The 23,931-nt window shown below is 41.2% G+C and overlaps 1 protein-coding gene across 1 annotated transcript in view; it reads right to left on the reverse strand.

The window, feature by feature from the left end:
* Nucleotides 1-23,931, reverse strand: part of SYNE2 (spectrin repeat containing nuclear envelope protein 2) — a 3,814,665-nt gene that overhangs the window by 197,003 nt on the left and 3,593,731 nt on the right. The window contains exons 121-123 of the mRNA XM_044073561.1: nt 16,273-16,460; nt 15,711-15,861; nt 9,177-9,359 (exon numbers count right to left, since the gene is read on the reverse strand). Coding sequence (XP_043929496.1) covers nt 9,177-9,359; nt 15,711-15,861; nt 16,273-16,460 — 522 coding nt within the window. The remainder of the gene's footprint in view (nt 1-9,176; nt 9,360-15,710; nt 15,862-16,272; nt 16,461-23,931) is intronic.

Genomic DNA, 23,931 nt, shown 5'->3' on the forward strand with positions numbered 1-23,931 from the left:
CCTTGATATGTAATTAACCTCGTCTCCAGAGTTTTTCGTCTTCCCATAATATTACTTAGCAATAGTTCAGTGGCCAGAAACCCTTCAGTACCTTTCAATATTTTCACTTCTAGTTTCTCTGTCACAAATCATGACAGTCCCACCCATCTTTCTCTAATTCAAATCTCATCATGTTTTAGAAAATAAACTTGTCAATCTGCATCAGACAGGGGAAAACACACACTCTGTGTAGTTTGCACTGTTAGTCACTACCCACAATTTTACACTCTGGATCTTGTGTTTATTTTGTGTTCAACAGTGTGCTACAAAGAACACACAACAGCTAAAGTGAAATGCGTTTCCAAAGAGTTGACTGTTGGGAAATATTTATATGAAAAGCATCAGATATATTGCACTACTACACCAACAAACCAGTAAACATTATAACTTTGGCCCACAAAGTGTTGCTGTTATAAATATAATTAGAGGTACAAAGTTGTTTCAATTTGTTTTTAAAAGATCTATGACTTTTCAACTCTCAGCCAGAGATAAATGAGCAGGGCTACTTACGCCTGACGCATAACTAAGAAAATTGGGTAGGTGGCATGCAAACCTGCTAGAAAGTACAGTTGTGTACCTACCATAAATGTAGATGTTCGAGTGTATTCACTGTTGCAGTCATTAAAATTGGGTTATCCTGCTGGCAGGCTACCCGCAGTCGGCCTGAGTTCCAAAGACTAGATCCGGCGTCGGTTGCTGTTGCCTCCTCCCTGACGTCAGTGCGCCAGGGGTATAAAAGATGCAGCCGATGCTATTTTCTTTAGTTTTTCTTGCCCCAGATGTCAGGTGCTCCAAAATTGGTAGGCTAATTTATGCCAATAAGCATGCATGCACATAAAACAACTTTTCCTTCATCTACAAGCAAATATACCACATAGGTTGTATAGGATAGAGAAGTACAGATAAATCTCAGCAAAGAAAAGGGGGCATGGAGGGGGGTAACCTAGACTGCAACAGTGAATACACTCAAACATCTACATTTATGGTAGGTACACAACTGTACTATGTTCTTCGTGTTTCACTGTTGCAGTCATTACAATTGGGTTGAATCCGAAAGCTAAGGTTGGGAGGCTGGAGCTAAATAGGATTAAGAGAGGCTATAAGACGCTGCAGAACTGCAGTGGCAAAGCCTGCCCTGGATTTAGAGTAGAGAGGTAAGTGATAGTGCTTTGTAAAGGTATGCACTGAACTCCAGGTTGCAGCCTCTAAGATGTCTTTGGTTGGTACTCCTCTGAGAAAGGCTGCCGAAGTGGCTGCTGCTCTGGTTGAGTGTGGCCTAATGTCCTTAGGCACTGATTTGCCATGCTGTGAATAGCAGAAACGAATGCAATTGCCTATCCACTTTCAAATAGTCTGTTTAGAGATAGGCTTTCCTTGTGATGCTGCTGCATATGCCACTAGGAGTTGATCAGTATTTCTGAAAGCTTTAGTTTTGTCCAAGTAGAAGCGTAGCTGTCTGTGAATGGCCAAGGAATGCAGAATTCTCTCATTCTTATTCTGTGGGTTTGGATAAAAAGTAGGCAAATGGATTGTTTGATTAAGGGAGACACTGGACACTACCTTAGGCATAAATGTAGGGTTTGTCCTCAGCGAAACCCTGTCTGGATGGAAAATGATAAAAGGCTCCACAGCCATGAGTGCCTGTAACTCTGAGACTCTTCTAGCGGAGGTTATTGCTAGTAGCAGAGCTGTTTTCCAGGATAAGAATTTTATGTCAGCTGCAGATGCTGGCTCAAATGGAGGTAGTGTGAGTTTTTCCAAGACATAGTTGAGGTCCCGTGCAGGTATTGGTGTTCTCCTTGAAGGTCTTATGTTTATGGCCCCTCTGAGGTACTGCCTTAGTAAGGGGTGTGAAAAAATAGGTGGTTCTGTACTGTAATGAGCTGAAATGGCAGAAGCATGAATTTTAATTGATGAAAAAGAAAGCCCTTTATCTAGCATCTCAGTTAAGTATTGTAAAATCTGAGGAATATTTGGAACAATTGTGTCAATACCTTGCGCTTGGTTCCAAGCACAGAATCTCTTCCATTTGTCTGCATAAGATTTTCTGGTGCTAGGCCTCCTGGCCTCCAAAATAACATCCATCACTGCTTTAGAGAGAGGTGTGTCTTGAGAGGCTATATTGTCTGCCATGCCGCCAGGTTTAAGGTTTTGAGTTGGCTGTGCAGTACCTGACTGTCTTGTTGAGTCAATAAGTGAGGCATTTGAGGTAATGTCCAGGCTGGGCAGTGAGACAAGCTCTTTAGGATTGGGTACCAGTGCTGGCGGGGCCAGTCTGGGGCAATCAGTATCATTTTTGGTTTCTCTTGTCTGACCTTGAGGAGTACTTTGGGGAGGAGAGGCAGAGAAGGAAAGGCATATACTGTTAGATTTTTCCAACAGAAAGAGAGTGCATCCACTTTCCATGCTTGCTTGTGATAAGTCCTTGTGCAGAATCTTTGTAGTTGGTAGTTGTGAGGGGAGGCAAATAGGTCTATGTCCGGACATCCCCAGGTCCTTGTTATCATGCTGAAGACTTGTGGATCCAATTTCCACTCGTGGGGATCCATAAGGTTTCTGCTTAGTTCGTCTGCCAGAGTATTTTTCCTTCCTGGCAGGAATTGTGCTTGCAGATGTACTTGGTAAGTCAATGCTGTTTGCCACAAGTTCATGGCTAGTCTGCAGAGGGGGTAGGAATGTGTGCCTCCCTGCTTGTTTATGTACCACGTGACTGTAGTATTGTCCGTCCTTATTAGTAGTTGTCCTGGGTGAAGTTGATCCTTGAAAGCTGTCAGGGCATTTTGAACAGCTAGCATCTCTTTTTGATTGATATGTAGATGCATTTGACTTGTGGACCATGTGCCCTGAATACATTTTCCTGCCATATGCCCCCCCCCCAGGTGTAATCTGATGCATCTGTTGTCAAAGTCTGCCTGGCTGTGGGTAAGGTGAATGGCTGTCCCGTGTTGCGGTGACAGGCGTTTGCCCACCATCGAAACTCCTGTTGCAGGCAGGGAATGAGGGTAATTACTGTTTCCAGGCTGTGGTAATGTTGAGTCCAAACACTTTTTAGATACCATTAAACTTTCCTCATATGCAGTCTTGCATATGGAATTAGCAGAATGCAGGATGCCATGAAACCCAAGGCCTGCAGAATGTTTCTTGCATGTAACTGGGTCTTTGTTGCCAACATTTTGAAATAAGTAGTCAGTTGTCTGTGTTTGTCTGGCGTGAGATAAGCCATCTGGGCAGTTGTATTTAAGCTTGCACCCAGGAATATTATCTCTTGAGAGGGTACGAGTTTTGATTTCTTTTCGTTTACTGTATACCCTAGACTTGTCAGTAATCTTTTTACAAATGCCAGATGCTGTAGTAGAAGGTCCTTGTTCTCCGCTTGAATAAGGCAGTCGTCCAAGTAAGGATATATTTGCATTCCTCTTTGTCTGCAAAATGCAATTACTGGTGCCAGGCACTTTGTGAAAACCCTGGGTGCAGTAGATAAGCCAAAGGGCAGTGCAGAGAATTGGTAGTGCATTGAGCCAGCTTTGAATCTGAGGTATCTTCTGCACGTTTGTCTGATTGGGACATGCAGGTATGCCTCCTTTAGATGTCACAAGCCAAGCCTTCTTGCCTAACATGGGCAGAGGCTGCTGTAGAGTCAACATCTTGAATTTTGGAATATCCAGAAATGTGTTTAGAATACATAGGTCCAGTATAGGTCTCCAGGCTTTGTCTTTTCTGGGTACCAAGAACAGTCTCGAATAAAATCCTTGACCCTGCTCTTGTTTTGGTACTTGTTGAATGGCCCTTATGTCCATGAGGGATGAAACTTGTTTTTGTGCCTATGCCCATTGAATTTGTGGCAGATCTGGCATACCGTTTTGCCTTGGCAGGGTGTGAAAGTGGAACCTGTAGCCTTGTGTAACTATATTTAGAACCCATTTGTCCTGGGTGATCATGCGCCAATTTTGTGAAAAAAGTGCTGTTTTCCTCCCAAAGGGGCTGCCAAAAGATAAGTGCTTGGTGCTGGAAGTAGGAAGTCATTAAGACTGTTTTCTGCATGGCTGTGATTTTTCCTCTCCGCTTTTGGAGGTAGAAGCACCCCATTGTTTAGGCCTGTATGAGCCTTGGGGCTGCGATCTGCCTCTGGGGCATCTGTATGGGCTGCGATCTGCCTCTGGGGCATCTGTATCTGCCCCTTTGTGATCTATCTGACACTGGAAAGGACCAATTTTTTGTAGGCCAGTTCCTGATAAATCTGGGAGGCTGTACCTGTAAGAAATCCTTGACTGTTTGCATAGATTTGGCTTTGTCCTCCATTTTCTTCAACACCTCTTCTGCTTTAGCACCAAACAAAGTATCATGCTGTAAAGGAGCATCTAATAGTTTTGCTTTAACATGATCTGGCAAATTCTGTTCTTTTAACCAAGCATGCCTCCTAATGACAGAACCTGTAACAGTGGCCCTGCAGGAGGCCTCAAGAGAATCAAAACCATATTGCAAAGTATGCTTTCCAACTTGTTCAGCTGCATGCAATAAATCCTGCATTTCCTTATTGTCTGCAGATTCTGTACTTGCAGGCATTTTCTGTTTAAGCAAAGACATAAGATATTGCTGATACTTAAGCATATGAAATTGGCAATTTAAGGCTCTTACAGCCAAGGTAGCAGAGGTATAAATCTTTTTGCCCCATCTGTCTAGGGCTCTAGAATCCCTATCAGAGGGGATAGGGTTTTTTGCAGTAGAAGCCTTGACCCCTTTGGGACCCTGAGAGATGGTTTCAGGGTCTGCTGCAGGGTTCTTATAGAGAAATTTGTGTGAATCAGGAACACTGTAGTATCTGTCCGGCTTAACCGGAGCTGGTGGTAAAGAGTCAGGAGAAAAACTGGACTCTGAAAATACATCATCTACAATGTCTAAAACAGGTGGAATAGCCAGGGGCCTGTGCTGGGGCAATAAAAGGAAATCTCTGAGTCTTTTCTTGGATTCTGAGTAGTCTTGGCTCTCCCAGTGAAAATGCTCCCTCATAGTATGCAGTGTTTCCCCAAAAGAATAATCCTCAGGAGGGGAGGCTGAAGGAATAGATTCTTCAGCATCAGAGTTCTCATAGGGAGGAACAGAATAATCTTGTTCAGAGGAGGAATCAGAGGAAATAGAAACCTGGTCTGAAGATTCATATTCTAACTCTTGCCTAGGCCTCTTTTCAGGAGGGGGATGAGAACCCCTAATCAAAGTAATAAGGTCTTCGCCCATTTTAAGCATCTGTTTTTTAGGCATGGAGGCCTGTCCAGGTGAATGCTGCACTTGTTTCTTTGTCTTTAGATCTGCTTTAGTCTTTGCCTTTATAGCTGAAGTAGGATTGCTTTAGTCTTTGCCTTTATAGCTGAAGTAGGTTTTACATATAACTGTGTAGGCCTGAAAACACCCTCAGAAGCCGATGCCTGCTCAGCGGCTCCAGACCCATCTGAGGGAATGATTTCCGAGTGTCCAATACCTTGAGTTTCCAGGGGCCCAGTCGGCTCCACGTAAGAGACGGAAGCGGCCTGTGGCTCTGAGGTAGTGGGCATCAGGGGCTGCAAAAGCGCCTCACTGAGAACCAGCGACAGGCCTAGAAGAAGCCTCGTCATCAGTTTTGGATCTCGGATGCCTGTCCTTTTCTTTTCGTTTTTTTTTTAAGCTCCGGCAGTCAGCTGATCCAATGGCATTATATAATTGAATCTTCTGCCAAAGTAATGAAATGTAAAATCGTACCGACGCTTAATAGTGCATTGGTTAAATCTGGCACAAAACCGACAACTAGCAACATTATGGTCAGGGCCTAGGCAAGGAATACAGTAAGAATGAAAATCCTTATGACTTATTTGCTTCCCACAAGAAATACAGTTATTAACTTTTTCGGACATCGGTCTGGAGCAAGAAAAAAGTTTCCCCAATGGGGTACTTAGCTTTAATGAAGACTTCGGATCTGAAATTCGAATTTGAAAACTTCAGGAGTCAGCCGACCGGCACTTGCGAACTGCTTTTGCTTCAGGCACCGCACGGCAAGAAAGACTGAAGAAAATGGCGTCGGCTACATCTTTTATACCCCTGGCGCACTGACATCAGGGAGGAGGCGACAGCAGCCGACGCCAGACCTAGACTTTGGAACTCAGGCCGACTGCGGGTAGCCTGCCAGCAGGATAACCCAATTGTAATGACTGCAACAGTGAAACATGAAGAACATCAACTACTTTGAATACTTCCCAAAATTGCAGTCAACTATTTTGTCATAAATATATTTGAAACCATCACAAAAGGCTTTTTAGAAACTTACAGTTAACATAATCCAGAGTAATTCAATGAAAGTGAAGCACCATATAGTCTAAGAATTCAGTGATTCACAGCACTGTCATTACAAAGTGAACACAGAAACAAAACCACCACATTCCCCACGCCTAGGATGTGTCAAATTATGGTGTCACACAACCAGAGAGAGTACTCTTGTGTCACCCCTGAAAGGGGACACTTGTGTCTAGTGGGGTCACCTAGTTCACAAATAAAATAAAGCACTGTGAAACAAAGACAGAATGGAAATAAATTACAGTTATGGTGTTTCCCAAGAGACCACTTTTGGGGTATAAAGTAATACTAAAGAGAGTGAAAACGAAGCCTTATCTTAGCATTACCTGTAATCACAAGTACATACAAGTCTTTAAACACATCTCTCCTTTGTAAATGGGCAACCTCACTAGGCACATGCACATCTTTTCACAGAGGACTCCAGGAGAACTGTCTAGTTAAATGACATACATTAGGAAAATGGAGACTAAGAGGGGAAAAGAAAATGAAGGGCTACAAGATGAAGCACATTAGCACGTCAAAGCCTTTTCTTTGCTAAACTGACAACCAAGAAATGGAAGTTCTCTGTTCTGTTCACTGATATTTTTATATTTAGTAGTAAGACTGTTACCTTTTAACCACTAGACGTGAAACAGCAAAGCCACATGGTCTAATTACTGTCTTGAACATATGGCTAGTAAATATTTGTACGAAGGATATGTGGTCTATACACTTTTTTTACTTGCAGGGAATGACAAATACAGGAAAAAAGCAGATTTGTCATTTGTGGATACAAATCCAATGGTTCTGGTAGTGTTTACACCCAAAGGATTCTCCCTAGACAAGCAAATGAAAATAACCGCTGAAACAGTATTTAAGCACACACCGTAGACAGCCAGAAAGAAAAAAAGTCCATCAGCGGATAGAAAATCAAAACATTCTTTAATAACATAAAATCCCTCAAAAATGTGCACCAAATCGCTACCAATGAAGATCAGCAGAACTTGTTTAGCTGTAGATGTTGTTGTATCTTTCGGCTTTTCCTGGTTAGGGGTCGCCACAGCGGAACTCCGGTCCGCTAATGATTGGCAGTAGATTTTTACGTACCGAGTTGCCAGCCCTGATGCACAACCTTCAACGAAGGTACACCCATTCACGCATGTCTCCACACAGAAGATGCTTTAGCAGAGAATCGAACAGGACAACGTCTTACTGTGAGGTGACAACGCTACTTCAGCACCACCACCGCAGTAAAAATTCCAAACTTGCTTTCACCCACGATCAGAAATGGAAATGGAAAGTACAAGAACCATTTTTTATATAAAAAGTCACATGAATGTTACAATATACTTTCATCATTATATGTTTTACAATTGGTTTGATGAGTTACAAAAGGTATGTCTTAGGACCAGGTAATTTAATGTATAAAGTTTTACAATTTTTATTAAATGCTGAATTTTTGATATTTATTGTACAATTAATTAGTGTCACTAATGATATGATGATAGCATTGCTTTTAAATACTTTTGTGTTTTAAATTTCAAAAATGTTTACTTATTGTGATGAAATTGCTCCCATTTTTTACTGTTGATAATATATATATTGCAATGGTCATGTGACTTTTTACATAAAATGAGTGGTTGTTGTACTTCCTGTTTTGTTCTGACAAAGTCCACTGCTGATTGTGGATGAAAGCAAGTCTGAAATTGCTATTACTGCTAAATGAATTCTGCTGCTCTTCATTGGTACTGATTTGGTACAGGGTTTTGTGGGATTTTGTTATTAAAGTACATTCTAATTCTCTATAATCTGGTATATTTTTTCCTTTCAGACTCTCGATGGTGTGTGCTTAAAACACTGTGTCAGCATTTACTCTTGGTTGCAGGTTCTGATAGTGCACACAAGCCTTGCTCAAGATGGTGTTTAGTTCTCCCTAGACATGTTTGATGACAAAGTTGAACAGTCCTGGCAGCATTCATTCCTAAAGAAAAGAACCTCTGATTTTTGGAAATTCATTGTTTTGTGTAATAAACATTCTTTTTCTTGTGACATACATATCATGTTTCAGTTCTTCAGCTCATCTTAGTATATTCATACAGGAGACTTTCCTGATATTTCTTGTGCTAAAGTAAAACTGTTTATCTTGTTGCAGCTGTGATAACCCACTAGTCTTCTGCATATTTGGGCTCTAGGCCTAGCCATTTCTATTCAGGACTCTAAATCAGATTAAAAAAAAGTCTCAGGAGCCAAGTGGTGATCAAGATGGCATAGCTGCACCCATCTACGAAGGGTCCCATACATTAAGCCATATACGTTCTGGGTACCTAATACCTACTGCTTCATCATTAGCTTTTCTCATTTTACACAAACTAATGCTATACTGGAGAGATAGAGATCAGGGAAAAGCATAATGTGGATTCCTAACGGCATGAAACCCAGGATTCATGAAGGCTAAAAGAATAAAATGGAACAGAGCAGGAGATTTTTTTTAACTATTTACTTTCAGCCATGCATAGGACTTCACAGTTTCTGTACATAGGCATACTCCTAAGTGATGCCCCCTGTATGGAACACTTGGAAAATGCCTCACTGCTAAAGCAAGCAGCAGTAACACAAAGCCACACTGTATTAACACACACAACTCAAATCTTACTGCTAGCGTGAATGGCTCAGTATTAATTCACTATACTTCTAATTGCAGATTTCAAGAACTACCAAACAGATCATGACTCCATGCCATACAATTTCCACCACTACCTTTGTCACATACTGCAGTGAAATAAAAATATACCAAGATCTAAGTAGTTTGCAAATATAAACAACAAAAGTATCAAACTCACCTTAAGTCTCCTTAAGATAGCCACAACCCTTTTCTGGAGATTGTCCCATCGCTGGTTCCCTTCATGCACCATCTGTTTTAGCTTGTTGGCTGCATCAGTACGGTTCTCACGAGCAAGTCGTCTGTACTGTTTGTTAATAAGCTCCAGCTGGGTTAAACGCTCATGTACCTGACGCTGAAATGCCTGTTTAGGTTATTTTGAGAGGGCTATTAGAATAAAAGTAGTCTACATTTTTTATTGTTCTAAAAACTACTATCAGTACCACACCATTGAATTTTAAAATTACAGTAATATTAAAACAGATTCAAAATCTGTACAGCAAAGTCTAGCTATGTGAGTCAAGGAGACAGGAGCTGTAAGTTAAGAGAATGCTGGGAGTATGTTTGTGGGAAAGTTCAGAATAAACATATGCCATACTACTAACTGCACTCGTGCACTTCTCAGTAAATATAACCTAGATTGAGTATATCAGAGACAAAATAGTTTCCATGCTCCTATGGGTAAATACTGTTTACCTAAACCCTTAATGACCTCACAAAGCATCTCAATTAGAATTTGTAAGCCTGTCACAAACTCAGTAGCAAGGAATACCAATGTTCAATACCTATAACCTTCCAATCTGCAATACAGAATAATATTCCAGAAACCAGGTGCTTTGATGAACAAACTGCTTTCATTAACAGGGATTTGTAACAAACTTCAACCTTTAATTGCAGTTGATTAACACCCCAAAAGTACAACCACGTTGTTTATCGAATGCGTCCTACTTTTGTCCCCAGTAATTAACCTGTGAATCAACCTTCGCAGTTACTGGCACAAGTAAATTGTTTACACCATGACATCCTCAGAATGTTGAGGAATACAGTACAAAAAGTGGGATCACTGTTTTAGCTGCACCATTGTTTTTTATTATATGGGGGAAGAGCACAACAGGGCCAGTCATGTATGGAATGCTTAAGGTTTATCTATAACTTGCAGTTTTCTACAACTTTCTCTGCCTACCCATTTTGGGAATACTGCAGTTGAAGATTTTGAAGCATTCCTAGGTTGCATCACTCTCACTGCTTTCTTACTTGTGAATATGGTATTATTCTAAAGCAGATATTTCACAATGAAGGATAAAGCCCAGACTACATCCGAAATCCCTTAAATTAGATCTGTAACTCAAGAGCTGGGGGTTGAACAACTACTTCCATCTAGCCTACCCCAGCAGAACGGAACAGTGGTATAATTTATTGCATTACCACATGCAAGTGTAGGCTTGTAGGCAGAAATGTCCTCAGTTTGCACATCACTCAGTGCAAGAAGCCTCCATGGCAGCATGGATTGCACATCTTTCTGACTGCCTCTCATCGTCACACTAAGGACTCCCTGAGTGGCAGACCAATGAGGCTGAACATCACTGAAGACAGTGGCAACAAAGTGCTCACAAAAAGAAAAAGTGGTATTGTTTTACAGAGTGGGCTCACAAATCTTATTCTTTAAGGCAGAAATCGATTCATTTGGACAGTAGGTTATTATCACTATCTACAAAAGTCTCTCTGATAGCAGGAGCAGCATTCGCAACTAACTATTCTGCTTTGGCGACTAACCATGCACTGAAATGTAAAAGGAAAACTGGATACAGGTTTTGTCATGGCGCTCACTGTGGTATCCAATGTAATGCATTGAACAATTACTAATGGGCAAGTAGCCACATTTGCAAAGATCTTACCAAGGAAAAATGTGTTAATCAGAGTGAAGTGGCACTGAAGAAATGGCAATTATCCAGACTGAGTTATTTAACTTGTATTGCACATGTTGTAGGGTTGGCTGGAAAAATATTCAAATATCTTGTCATATGCTTTTCTCCAATGAGTGGACATGGTATGAGGTTCGACTAGTTTATCCCCTCTCATTGCTGGTCACTTGGAGACAGTAGGCAGACTTTCTCATTTTGTGTTAAGTCAAAAAGACATCCAAAGTGTGAAATGAACAAAGGAGCTTTTTCAATGCCTAGATTTACTACAACCAACCCAGCTTCTGCATAGTGTGGTGCAAATGCGGCTTGACAATGGCAATTTTCAGGATATTAATCAAATGTCTGTCCCCCCATCCAACAAATCCACACAGGCCTTCATCAACCTTCCCTGAAAATGACTTCACCAACCTGGTCACTGTAACAAAAAGCTTATAGTTATGAATCGATATGGATACGGGCCTACACGAAGAAGCCACCCTAGGGGCTGTTTACTCTTCTGCATTGATCACCAGTACAGCCTGTCTCCATGAATCCGGTAATTTTTTTTGACAAAATCTTATTAAATATTGTTTCTAGCATGGGCATGACTATTTCAAGATACTACTTCCATAATTCTGTAAACAAGCCATCAGTTGATGTAGTCCTATTTGAGTGGTTCTTAACTTGAAGGATTTCTGATTGCCATCATGTTTTGGTTAGGTCTTTATCCTGTTCCTCTGCAAGTCTAAGGAAATGTACACCTTGCAGCTAATCCTTTACCTTATCTTTCTTTTCAGTGTGCAGTTTTTAGATAAATTTCTAGCTGAGTATGACTGAATGCAACAATAACTAGCTAATGTTTCACAGACATACATACCGCATCTAACCTAGACCTTTTCTGATGAATTTTGGAACAGACTGTATGGCTGGCAGACTCTGCTATTAAACCAAAAACATTGCCCGAACTCATGATCTGCTATGTGTACCAAACTACAAAAAGGCATGGCCTTGAAACTGTTCCTAGGCCTCCCTCCTATGCCTATTCCAGGAGATGGAAATAATGATCCAATCGCCTGTTTCACCACGTGTGTTGGGGCTTCTAGGTAACGAAACTACAGGTACTGATAAGGAATATGGGCTTGGCTTACTAAGTCAGTGATGGTAGCCCTCATCAACATGCGAGTCAGAGCAATCACACTGAGGGGAAGGGCATAGTAGGCCCCAGTGCTCAGATCAGCTACAGAGGTGGAGTTAGAGCTTAACTAAAAATGCCCTCACTACTCAAATCATCAAATGCAAGTGAGAGCACTGACTCCTTCATGACTCTCTGGATGGCAGTGCCTTAGTATTGCTGTCGTCTCCGATCTAGGGGTTCACAATGGGGGAGGGTATTGCTCAGTAGACACAGAGGGAAAAATTACCTTGCAAAATCAAATTGCTATCCGCCTATTAACATTTGATGCCAACATATGCTCCTCAAACATAAGAAGCAGATTTCTGGGTCAATAACGGACACATTTTAAAAATTAAGAAAGCTAGCGGTCTTTTCCTTGTTCCCATTCAGGACAATGCACAGCCCCTATCAAAACCCTCTTCAGTCATTTTCTAGGTCATTCATGTACTTTTCCTACAGATCTGCTACCCATGATCCAGACAGTCAGGGCTTGACAAGCCTCTAATATTCCTTAAGATATCAGTTTCTGTAATAGTATATTTACAAAAATAAACTACCACATCAAATTTAGCAACTTGTACTATGACTACGATCCCCCATCAACTCAGTGGGCACAAACCACCCACACCAAGGAAAAACTCTTTCATGAAAATTACTTTAGTGCATTATAGACAATAAGTCATCCTTTAATAGTGCCTTTCTCCTTTCCTCTGTTGAGGTTTCTATACCAGTGCCAGAATAGAAAGTATTAACTGTAATCGTGTTGAATTGCTTTTATAACCACTAACAGTCACATCTATAACTACATACAAACTTTACTTCTTAATGATCTAGTTATGACAACTGCTGTGCGCACTAATATCTTACATTAAAACTCACTCGATATGACTTCACATTTCTGCTTACTTAGTTCTCCATGTGTGGTATCATTGTCGTCATCATCATCAGTAAGACTGACTTAACAAGGAACTGTCTAATTCAGCTGCTGCAATTATGTGATTCGCCCATTGAAAGAAGAAATAAGTGGAAATATTGGTCAACTGTAATTACTCTTTACAGAAATAAAAAGTATCTAACACCTCTACGGTTGCCTTTGCTAGAACCCATCTTCTATCAACACTTCTGTATGCTTCCCCAATTCTCACCAACCTTAAAAAGACAGATTTAATTAAACTTGAAACAGGCAACAATAAAATAGCTAAATTTGTAACTGACTGCCCACATCATACCCACCACTGTCACTCCTTAAAAGAACTCTTGGTTAGAACTCCCACAACTTCTATCCTATAACCAATTAACCTTAGCACACAAACTAGTACATCAACCTGAAAAAAAAACGTGTCCTTCTAAATATTCTCCAGCCCCATACCACAGAAGTCTTCACTCAACAAATAAATCTCTACTACAAGTGTCTAAATCCACTAATACAGCAGGTGACTCGCAATTTTCTCATCATGTAGCAACAATGTGGAATTCACTACCTCACAGCATCAGAACTAACACAAATACCAACCCATTCAAAAGGATTCTTAAAAATTATCTTAATGACCCCTGGCTTTGTCCCTGTACTACTCCAGGCTAATTAGTTTTTATAGCTTCTGGTCATACTTTTTCTTCTTCCCTGAGCACCTCATAATCTATGCTCTCTCTCAAGTCTAGATAATCTCTAACTTCATCTTTTTCTATCCAATTTCCCCCCCAACAAACCCTTCCTCACCTTGCTGTGAGAAACTACAATGTTTACACTACAATAAGGAATTATATCAGATGATTGTACAATACAAATGTCAGCTACAACAGCATAGAATGTAATTTCTGGTGTACTGTAGGACTTGTATATTTTTTGTTTAACTTCTTGTATAAGTTTTGTATAATCTCTGTATGTGAAGCTTTTCTCACCAGGCCTCCAGTGAAAATGGGTCTTATCCCAGTCAGACTTTCCCAGTACACAAATGTAAAATAAATAGTGATCCTCACTCAACTCACTCAGAAATCCCCTGAGCCATCACCATACATAATTCTATGCACCAAATAAACTGCCCTAACTCGTATTCATCTGAATCTGTGTCTCTGTGTGCAGGGTCCGCTTTGTGATTTTTGATTGTCTAGCATACCGGCATACAAGCCAATCAAAAATCGCAAAGCACTGCCACTTCTACTCAATGCTGAACAGTGGGCTCTTCCACATTGAACAGAAGAGGCTCTGCTTTGCAATTTTTGATTGGCTTGTGATATTCTGCTTTGAACAGAAGAGGCTCCACTTTGCAATTTTTGATTGGTTTGTATGCCGGTATACGTGGTTGTTCCACATTGAGTAGAAGTGGCTCAGCTTTGCGATTTTTGATTGGCTCGTCCACATTGAGTAGAAGTGGCTCAGCTTTGCGATTTTTGATTGGCTCGTATACTGACATACGACCCAATCAAAAATTGCAAAGCAGAGCCTCTTCTGTTCAATGTGGAACTGCCCGCTGTTCTGCATTGAGTAGAAGTGGCTCCACTTTGCAATTTTTAAATGGCTCGTATACCAGCATAAGAGCCAATCAAAACTGCTGCTTGCTTGAGTTCCGGTTAACAGCCACTCTACTGTATAACATTTGCAACTAATATTATGTCAATATGGTTTGTGATGTAAAATGCTTGCAATTAAGATTATGTCAGTATGGTTTGTTTTCATTTATATAAACATAGGATTGCCTATATCATAAGTGATAATTTAATAAAGATGTTTCTTGTTTAAAAAAAAAAAAGACAAATATGGCATTGTAACCCATTTTAATTGCAGAAGACATAATAGCTAGAAAGTAAATCTATACAGTATGACACCTAACAGACTGAATCTGCTAGTTGGATTTCACAATACCTGTTCTTAATTTTTCTACTATAATCAACACAGAAAACCAAACTGCAAATATTCTCAGGTGTTAACTACTTCTTGACATTTTTGAGTGATGTCTTAGACACTTGCTAATCATATTGCTTAGCTTAGCATATGTCACACAGCAACAGGTCATTTTCCAGCTGTACAACAGACACACATATGACAAATTAAATACAAACAAAAGTCCATTTCTTGGTCAGCCCTGTGGCACAGAGGCATAAAATCTTGAGTGTGACTCCAGTGACTTGGTTTGATTAGAGTTATACATCTTGAGGTGTAGACATTGGTGAAGAGAAGACTGAAGAGACATATATCTGTTCAGCTTTTTCAAGTGTGGTGAGGGGGGCTATGGGAGTGCAGACAGTGGAGCATTTAAATGTCACAATTTCTGTGGACACTGCAGAGATTGCTGACACAGACAGCAATTAGCACACTTGTGTGTCATTGTGGAGGCATAGCATGTCTCCTTAAGACACACACATTACACACCCCCAAAGGTGTTGTTCTGGAGATGCTATGGGAAGGTAGGACTTAACTCAGCTGCAGTTCCCAGAAGCCGCACATGTGACATGTGATCTCCTTTCATCTCTGCCTGCCTGTCTGAGGGTGTTGGCAGTCTAGAATAGAAGATATAGTGATTGGGGTGTGGTAAACACTGAGAAAGAGTAAGGGGGAACCAGTAGCATACATTACATTGCTGCAATGATCACTTGTCATTCAACCATATTTATCTTGCAGCATTGAAAAAAGTCAATTTCTTACCTCAAACTTCTTTAATTCCTCCTTTGCATTTGTGTATAAAACTTCTGATGAGTTAGGATTAGCTGCTGCCACTTCTGCAGAATTCAACCAATCCTCAAAACGAGAGTAATCCTCTAAAAACTTATTCCACAAATGCCAAGTTTCTTCAATCCTACAAAAACATAGCATGCTTTTAATTAATATGAAAACGGCTAACCTCCATATGCTAAAAGGTGCAGAAATGTTTTCCATTGCAATAAAATGCACAGTGTGGATCAGGGGTAGGCAACCCCCAGCATTGTGGCACTTAAATATCTTGCAAGAACAAAAGTTACTTTCACACACTGTTGAAGACTGCCACTCCTTGGTATACATGAATATATGAACTCATTTACTGTCCAGTTTATGGTACAAATCTTCCGGTAATCGCATGCATTATAACTGCTAATTAATACTTTACAGCACAAAAAAAAGTTTAAAATATATTTACCAATGTCTAGAACTCAAGAAATGGATTCTTATAAAAGTACCAAAGCTATTAATTACAAGATTTAGAGTAACTAGAAAACTTAAAATACATTACTTCATACGCCTCTCCATCGACATAGTACAGATATTTCTCCACCGCCTGTCCAGACTTGTAGTGGTCTGTTGGATTGAATCACATTCGGTCTCTGTGGCACAGGCATCAGTATCGTGCAATAGAGCATTACAAATATGCAACACAGATGCAACACCAGGACTGTGATCTTCAATGTCCCTCTGCAGATCCTAAAAAGTTTAAAAACATGTAAAATAAGCATGTAGTTGAAAAGGCTACTCAGTCAGCAGGACTTTATTTTTCAGTTAAACATCTGCCAGTAGATGACACTCTAAAAGTTATTAAGGGCCCTTGTTACAGGAGCAGAAGGCTCCACATCCCATCAGTTTTTTTTCTATTAGTGTGGACAAAAATGATAAGAAATAAACAAAGTGAGACTAATACTCCTTTGTCCCTGACCCATCAGGGAAGGTGTGAGGCAAGATGGACCTGAAGTCTTAATGCTCTCACGCATTACACTTATGGCAAGTAATTATATAACACTAGTCTTTACTTAAAGCAGTTTTAACCATCAATTCCGTACTATTTATTAGAACAATGATGCAATATGGGAGGAAAAGTAACCCCAAAAAACTTTGTCTTTCTGATGAAACTCAGCTTGTGGGCACTGATGACTGCAAAACTGGGAAATGAATTTCAGGCTAGGCTTAAAAAGGCTCCATTAGCCTAATAACCTTCTATGATATTATATTATGAACTCCAAACAAACACAAAGTGCAGTTATTAATAGAAGTGCAAGATGCAAAGAATGGACCAGAAATCCATAATGTAGGTTCTCTGGACAGGAGACACCTTGAAAGAAAACACCTAAAGCTTCCACAGCCCAAATTACAAAACAACCTGGCCAAACACAAAAGAAATTAATTCTTTTACAATAACCATATTAAAGCTATGTGTCAAACACATGGACTGTGCAGGCTACAATACTTGCAACATATAAAAAATTGACTCACAAAGAAGCAGAAGCTGTCAAACCCATGTAAAGCACTTACGTGATTACAACAGAATACAATTGTTCAAGAAAGCTGAAATGTGACAAGAGATATGTGAGAAGCATACCATAGTCTGGCCAGAAACCAGTCTCTTAAGAGGAGAAATATCACTTAACAAAAGTACACATACGGCCGAACACTTCTTACATAAATATGTAGACTCAGCAAATTTCCTTTGGCATTCCATCACACTCAAACCACAATGCAACTTCTATAGCCGTCACAGTTTAGCATGCATTGTTTTGACATTCAGTTCCATAAGAATCATAAAGCATAGTTGTACCAAGATGCCCTAGTTCCAACAGGTAATTTTATAAGAATAGCGTAGCTGAGAAACAATAATCTTCCCAACTAGTGAGGCTTAACAGATCAAGGTTGACAAATGTTTCTAAAAAATAGGTTCAACGTTAGAAAGTGAAAGTAGCTTTGCTACTCAAGTGTACTGTGCAAAAGGCAACATTAAAACTTCAATGGTAATTTGGATAGGTTACTGCTGAAAAACTGAAATTTACTAGGCATTCTGGGCAATAATGATTCCAAATGTAAATTAATTTTATAGAAGCCTCTGAAAACATTTGAAACATCTTAAAAAATACAGGAAACCTATGATCAGGCCAACCACAACCGGCTACAGCATGTAACTTTTGCTATGGACTAATAGTATTTATTATTTTAATAAACTGTTTCTGTTTTTCCATTTTACTGACTCTGTCTCGTTTGTGGTCTTGTATGACAACCACATTTATGGTGCATTCACATAACTGATCATTTTTACATGCTTCAGTGTAGGAAGCAATAAGCAATGTGAACACAAATAACCCCCACTCAGAAATTGTACAATGACAAAAACGTTTGATTCATACATTGTGTCTCCATGGTTCACTTTGACAACAGAGGACAATTCAGCTATGAAAGGATGAGAGATGTGGCAGTGAAAGTACAGTTGTGTACACTAACCATAAATGTAGATGTTTTGAGTGTATTCACTGTTGCAGTCATCACATTTGGGTTATCTGCCTGCAGGTAGCCCTCAGTCAGCCTGAATACCAGAGTCTTGGGATTTCTGCATCGGATGCTGTCGCTTCTTCTATGACGTCAGGTCATCAGAGGTATAAAACATGCAGCCAACGCTATTACATCAGTTTTTCTTGCCCCAGATGTCAGGAGCCCCCAAAATGGGAAGCAATTACATGGTATGGAACACCCCCAGCAAAAAGCAAATACCAATGACGTAAAAAATACCAAACAAAAAGGAAAGGTAGAAGTAAAGAAAAGTCGGGGGTTGGAGGGAGGGTAAAGCAGGACTGCAACAGTGAATACACTCGAACATCTACATTCATGTTAAGTGTACACAACTGTACTATGTTCTTTGTGTTTCACTGTTGCAGTCATTACATTTGGGTTGATTCCCAAAGCTGAGGATGGGTGGAGGTAGTTAAGAAGCATTAGGGCTGGCAATCAGGCCCTGTAAGACTGCTGTGGCAAATCCAGCTCTGGATTTACAATAAATAGGTAAGTGGTAATGCTTGGTGAAAGTGTGTACAGATCTCCAAGTTGCAGCTTGCAGGATGTCCCTAGTAGGGACTCCCCTGAGAAATGTTGTAGAGGTTGATGTAGCCCAAGTGGAATGTGTTCTGATCCCCTGTGGGGTATGTTTCCCATGGTGTTTGTAGCAGAAATGGATGCAGTGCGCTATCCATTTAGAAATGGTTTGCTTTGAAATGGCCTTGCCCTCTGCCCCTGCAGCAAAGCTGACTAGCAGCTGGTCAGACTTTCTAATAGGCTTAGTCCTGTCCAGATAGAACCTATGTTGCCTGTGCACGTCCAGGGAGTGCAGGATCCTTTCCCCTTTATTCTGAGGATTAGGGAAAAAAAGTTGGCAAATGAATGGATTGGTTTAAAGCCACACTAGATACCACCTTGGGCATAAATGATGGGTTAGTTCTGAGGGAAATCCTGTCCACATGGAAGATAATGAAGGGTTCCATGGCCATAAGGGCCTGCAATTCAGACACTCTTCTTGCTGAAGTGATGGCTAAAAGTAAAGCTGTTTTCCATGAGAGGATTTTTAACTCTGCTGTAACAGCAGGTTCAAAGGGGGGGGAGCGTGAGCTTTTCCAATACAAAGTTAAGGTCCCAGGCTGGGGTGGGAGCTCTCCTGGGGGGAGGTCTTAAAGTTTTGGCTCCTCTCAGGAACTGTTTGACCAGAGGGTGAAAGAAGAGAGGTGGCTCAGTATTATAATGAGCTGAGATGGCAGAGGCATGAATCTTAATTGAAGAAAAAAATAGGCTTTTGTGGAGCATTACTGTTAAGTAATCTAGTATATGAGGTAAGCTGGGCACAGTTGTGTCCCTTCCCTGAGACTGGCTCCAGGAACAGTATTTTTTCCACTTTTCCAAAACAGGATTTTCTAGTACTAGGCCTCCTTGCCTCAAGAATGACATCTAGCACCTGCTTACTTAGGGTTGCTGGTGATGAGTTCAGGATATAAACCAGGCTGCTAAGTTCAGGGTCTGCAGCTGAGGGTGCATAATCTGGCCCTCCTGCTGGGACAGCGGGGGAGGGGTCTGAGGCAAGGCCATGGTGGCACTACTGTCAGACTGCATAAAAGAGGGTAGCAGTGCTGACGTGGCCAGTCTGGTGCAATCAGGATTGTCCTTGGTTTGTCCTGTTTGATCTTTAGTAGAGCCTTCGAGAGGAGGGGCAGAGGGGGAAAGGCATACATAGAATGAGAGGCTTTCCCAGGTAAAGGACAGGGCATCCACTTTCCAAGATTGGCTGTGGGGAGTTCTGGTGCAATATTTGCTCAATTGATAGTTCTGAGGGGAAGCAAAGAGGTCTACCTCTGGTGCCCCCACCTGTTCCTCAAAAGCTTGAATATTTTGGGTTCCAGTTTCCACTTGTGTGGATTCATGAGATTTCTGCTCAAGTCTTCTGCCAGTGAATTTAGTTTGCCTGGCAGGAATTGAGCTTGCAGGTGCACTTGGTTGCCCAAGCCTGTGTTCCACAGAGCCATGGCTAATCTGCAGAGTGGGTAGGAATGGGCTCCCCCCTGCTTATTTATGTACCACATAACTGTGGTGTTGTCTGTCTTTACCAATAGTCTTGGTGAAATGCAGTCCCTAGGTTTGGACTGAGAAGGCCTGGAAGCGACTGGAAAAGACCAGTTTTTTAGAAGGCCAATGCCTACTGAATCTAGGTGGCTGTACTTGTAAGAAATGTTTAACAGTTTGCATAGATTTAAGCTTTCTACTCCATCCTTTTGAGGACTTCTTCTGCTTTATTGTCAAATAGATGCTCTTGGTTTAATGGTGCATCTAGTAATTTTGCTTTGACATGATCTGGCAAGGTTTTTTTCCTTAAGCCAAGCATGCCTTCTAAGAACAGACCTAGTGACAGCAGCCCTGCAAGATGCTTCTAAGGCATCAAATCCACATTGCAAAGTATGTTTCTCAACTTGGTTAGCAGAATGCATTAACTCTTGTAAATCTTTGTGTTCTGCACAATCAGGAATCAACATAATTTTATGTTTAATTAGCTCCATAATATGCTGTTGATACTTTAACATATGAAACTGGCAATTTAAAGCTCTAATGGCAAGTGTAGCAGAGATGTATACCTTCTTACCCCATCTGTCTAAAGCCCTAGAATCCCTTTCTGAAGGGGTAGGATTTTTGGCAGTTGTAGCCTTAATGCTTTTAGGTCCCTGAGAAATGGTTTCTGGATCCACAGTGGGATTCTTAAAGAGGAATTTGTGGGAGCCAGGTACTCTGTAGTACCGGTCAGGTTTCCTGGGACTTGGAGGCAAAGTAGCAGGGGTAAGGCTGGATTCCAAGAAGACATCATCTACAATTTCCAGAACAGGAGGGATAGCTAGAGGCCTGTGCTGAGGCAAGTTTAAAAATCTCTTTTTGGACTGAGAGTAATCCTGGCTCTTCCAGCGGAAATGCTCTCTAAGGGTATGCAGGGTTTCACAAAAGAAAAATCTTCTGGAGGGGAAGCTGAAGGAATGGAATCCTCTGCATCAAAATCCTCATAGGTAGATAAGGTTATGTCCTGGTAATTAGAAGGATCAGACGCCTGATCTGAAAAATCAGATGGAAAATTAGTTCTTGGTCTTTTTGAGGGGGAAGGCTGACTTCCCCTAATTAAGGTAATGTGGTCTTCAGACATTCTAAGCATTTGTTTTTGTGGCATGTGGGCCTTAGAATGTGCTTTGGTCATCGGTTTCCTAGGCGTAGTGCAAACTCAAGGCCTGAGAAATTTGGTATTTTTGGTATGAAACGAAGTCGTCGGTTTAATATGAAAATTGGAAGGCCTGAATATACCCTCAGAAGCCAGTGCCTGCACAGTGGCTCTGGACCCATCCAAGGTAGAGACATTCGCAGGTTCCATAGTCGAAGAAGCATCTCGCAGCATACCAGACTCCGAATGAGTCTCAGTAGAGGTCTGCGAATCTGTAGCAGTGGGTATCAGGGGCTGCAAAAGCGTCTCACTGAGTACAGGAGGACTGGCAAAGTACAGTTTTGTACCTACCATAAATGTAGATGTTCGAGGATCCACATTGCTGCAGTCCTAACTATAGGGTAGTCCGCTGTCCAGTCGGCCCGAATACCAAAGTATATGGCTGACGTCGGTCACGGCGCATTAGACTGACGTCAGTACGTCAGGGTACTAATGCGCATGACCGACGTCATCTCCTCAGTCTTTTCTTGCCCCAGATGTCAGAAGACCCTAAAAAGACAAGGCCAAAACCAAAACACACCAAACATACCTGCACCAAAAATATATACAATATATACAAAGGTACCAGAATATAATCTCACCTACACAACCACCTCTAAACACAGAGGGGAAGGAGGGAGGGTAAATTGGACTGCAGCAATGTGGATCCTCGAACATCTACATTTATGGTAGGTACAAAACTGTACTATGTTCTTCATTCCACATTGCTGCAGTCCTAACTATTGGGTAGAATCCCAAAGCAGAGGTAAGGGAGGCTGGCAAATCATAAGGAAGCAGGAGCTGATAACATGCCTTGCAAAATAGCTGTGGCAAAACCAGCCCTAGACTTAGAGTAGAGAGGAAGGTGGTAATGCTTAGAGAAAGTATGCATTGAACTCCAAGTAGCTGCCTCCAAAATATCCTTAGTTGCCACCCCCCTTAGAAATGCTGTTGAAGTGGCAGTAGCCCTAGTGGAATGAGGCCTAATCCCAGCTGGAATCTCCTTGCCATGATGGGAATAACAAAATGCAATGCAAAACCCAATCCACCTAGAAATAGTTTGTTTTGACACAGGCTTGCCCTCTGAACTCAAAGCAAAAGAAACAAACAACTGCTGAGACTGCCTAAAATCCTTAGTCCTGCTTAAATAATAACGCAATTGCCTGTGTACATCTAAAGTGTGCAAAATCTTTTCCCATTTATTTTGGGGATCTGCATAGAAAGTAGGCAAATGAATAGTTTGGTTTAAAGCCACACTAGAAACCACCTTAGGCATAAAGGAAGGATTAGTACGTAATGATACCCTATCCTTATGAAAAATCAAGAAAGGCTCAACCGCCATAAGGGCCTGTAACTCAGAAACCCTTCTTGCAGAAGTAATGGCCAACAAAAAAGCAGTCTTCCATGACAAGTATTTCAGTTCAGCAGTAGCCGCAGGCTCAAAAGGTTGTAGAGTAAGTTTCTCCAACACAAAATTGAGATCCCAAGCAGGAGTAGGAGCTCTACGTGGGGGTCTTATATTCTTTGCCCTCTAAGAAATTGCTTGAACAAAGGATGTGAAAACAATGGTGGGTCACAATCATAGTGAGCTGAAATTGCTGCAGCATGAATCTTAATGGAAGAGAAAGACAAACCTTTGTCCAATAACTCAGTAAGATATTGAAGAGCCACACTCAAATTAGGCTCCGAAATCTCCAAATTCTTTGCTGCAGTCCAAAATAAAAATCTCTTCCATTTTTCTGCGTACACTTTCCTTGTACTAGGTCTTCTGGCTTCCATAATCACATTTAAAACTTGTTGAGGAAGTTGAGACCTGCTGTCTTTCAAAACAGAATATGCCAGGCTGTTAGATGAAGAGAGTGAAGCTTGACATTGAGCAGATGACCGTCCCTCTGAGACAACAGGTGTGGAATCAAGGGTAAAGGCCATGGAGGCTTCCTTACCAGACTCCTCGGTAATGGGTACCAGTGCTGCCGAGGCCAATCTGGAGCTATTAAAATCATCCTCGGCTTGTCTTGTCTGACCTTTAGAAGCACCTTTGGGAGAAGAGGCAGAGGTGGAAAAGCATACACATGAAGATGTTTCCAACTGAAAGAAAGAGCATCCACTTTCCAAGCTGTGTGATGAAATCCCTTCGTGCAAAACTTTGGCAGCTGGTGGTTTAGTGGAGAAGCGAACAGATCTATGTCTGGAGTTCCCCATGACACTGTCAATTTGTGAAATACATGAAGATCCAGTTTCCACTCGTGGGGATCCATGATTTGTCTGCTTAACACATCTGCTAAGGAGTTCTGTGCTCGGCAGAAACCTTGCCTGAAGAGTTAGTTGCAAGCTGAGCGCAGTCTCCCATAAAATCATTGCTTGCCTGCACAATGGGTAAGAATGTGTTCCCCCTTGTTTGTTGATGTACCACATGTCAGTTGT

This window comes from Protopterus annectens, chromosome 6.part0 (assembly GCF_019279795.1).
Source record: "Protopterus annectens isolate FY-2018-M chromosome 6.part0, PAN1.0, whole genome shotgun sequence".
NCBI classification, from domain to species: Eukaryota; Metazoa; Chordata; order Ceratodontiformes; family Protopteridae; genus Protopterus; species Protopterus annectens.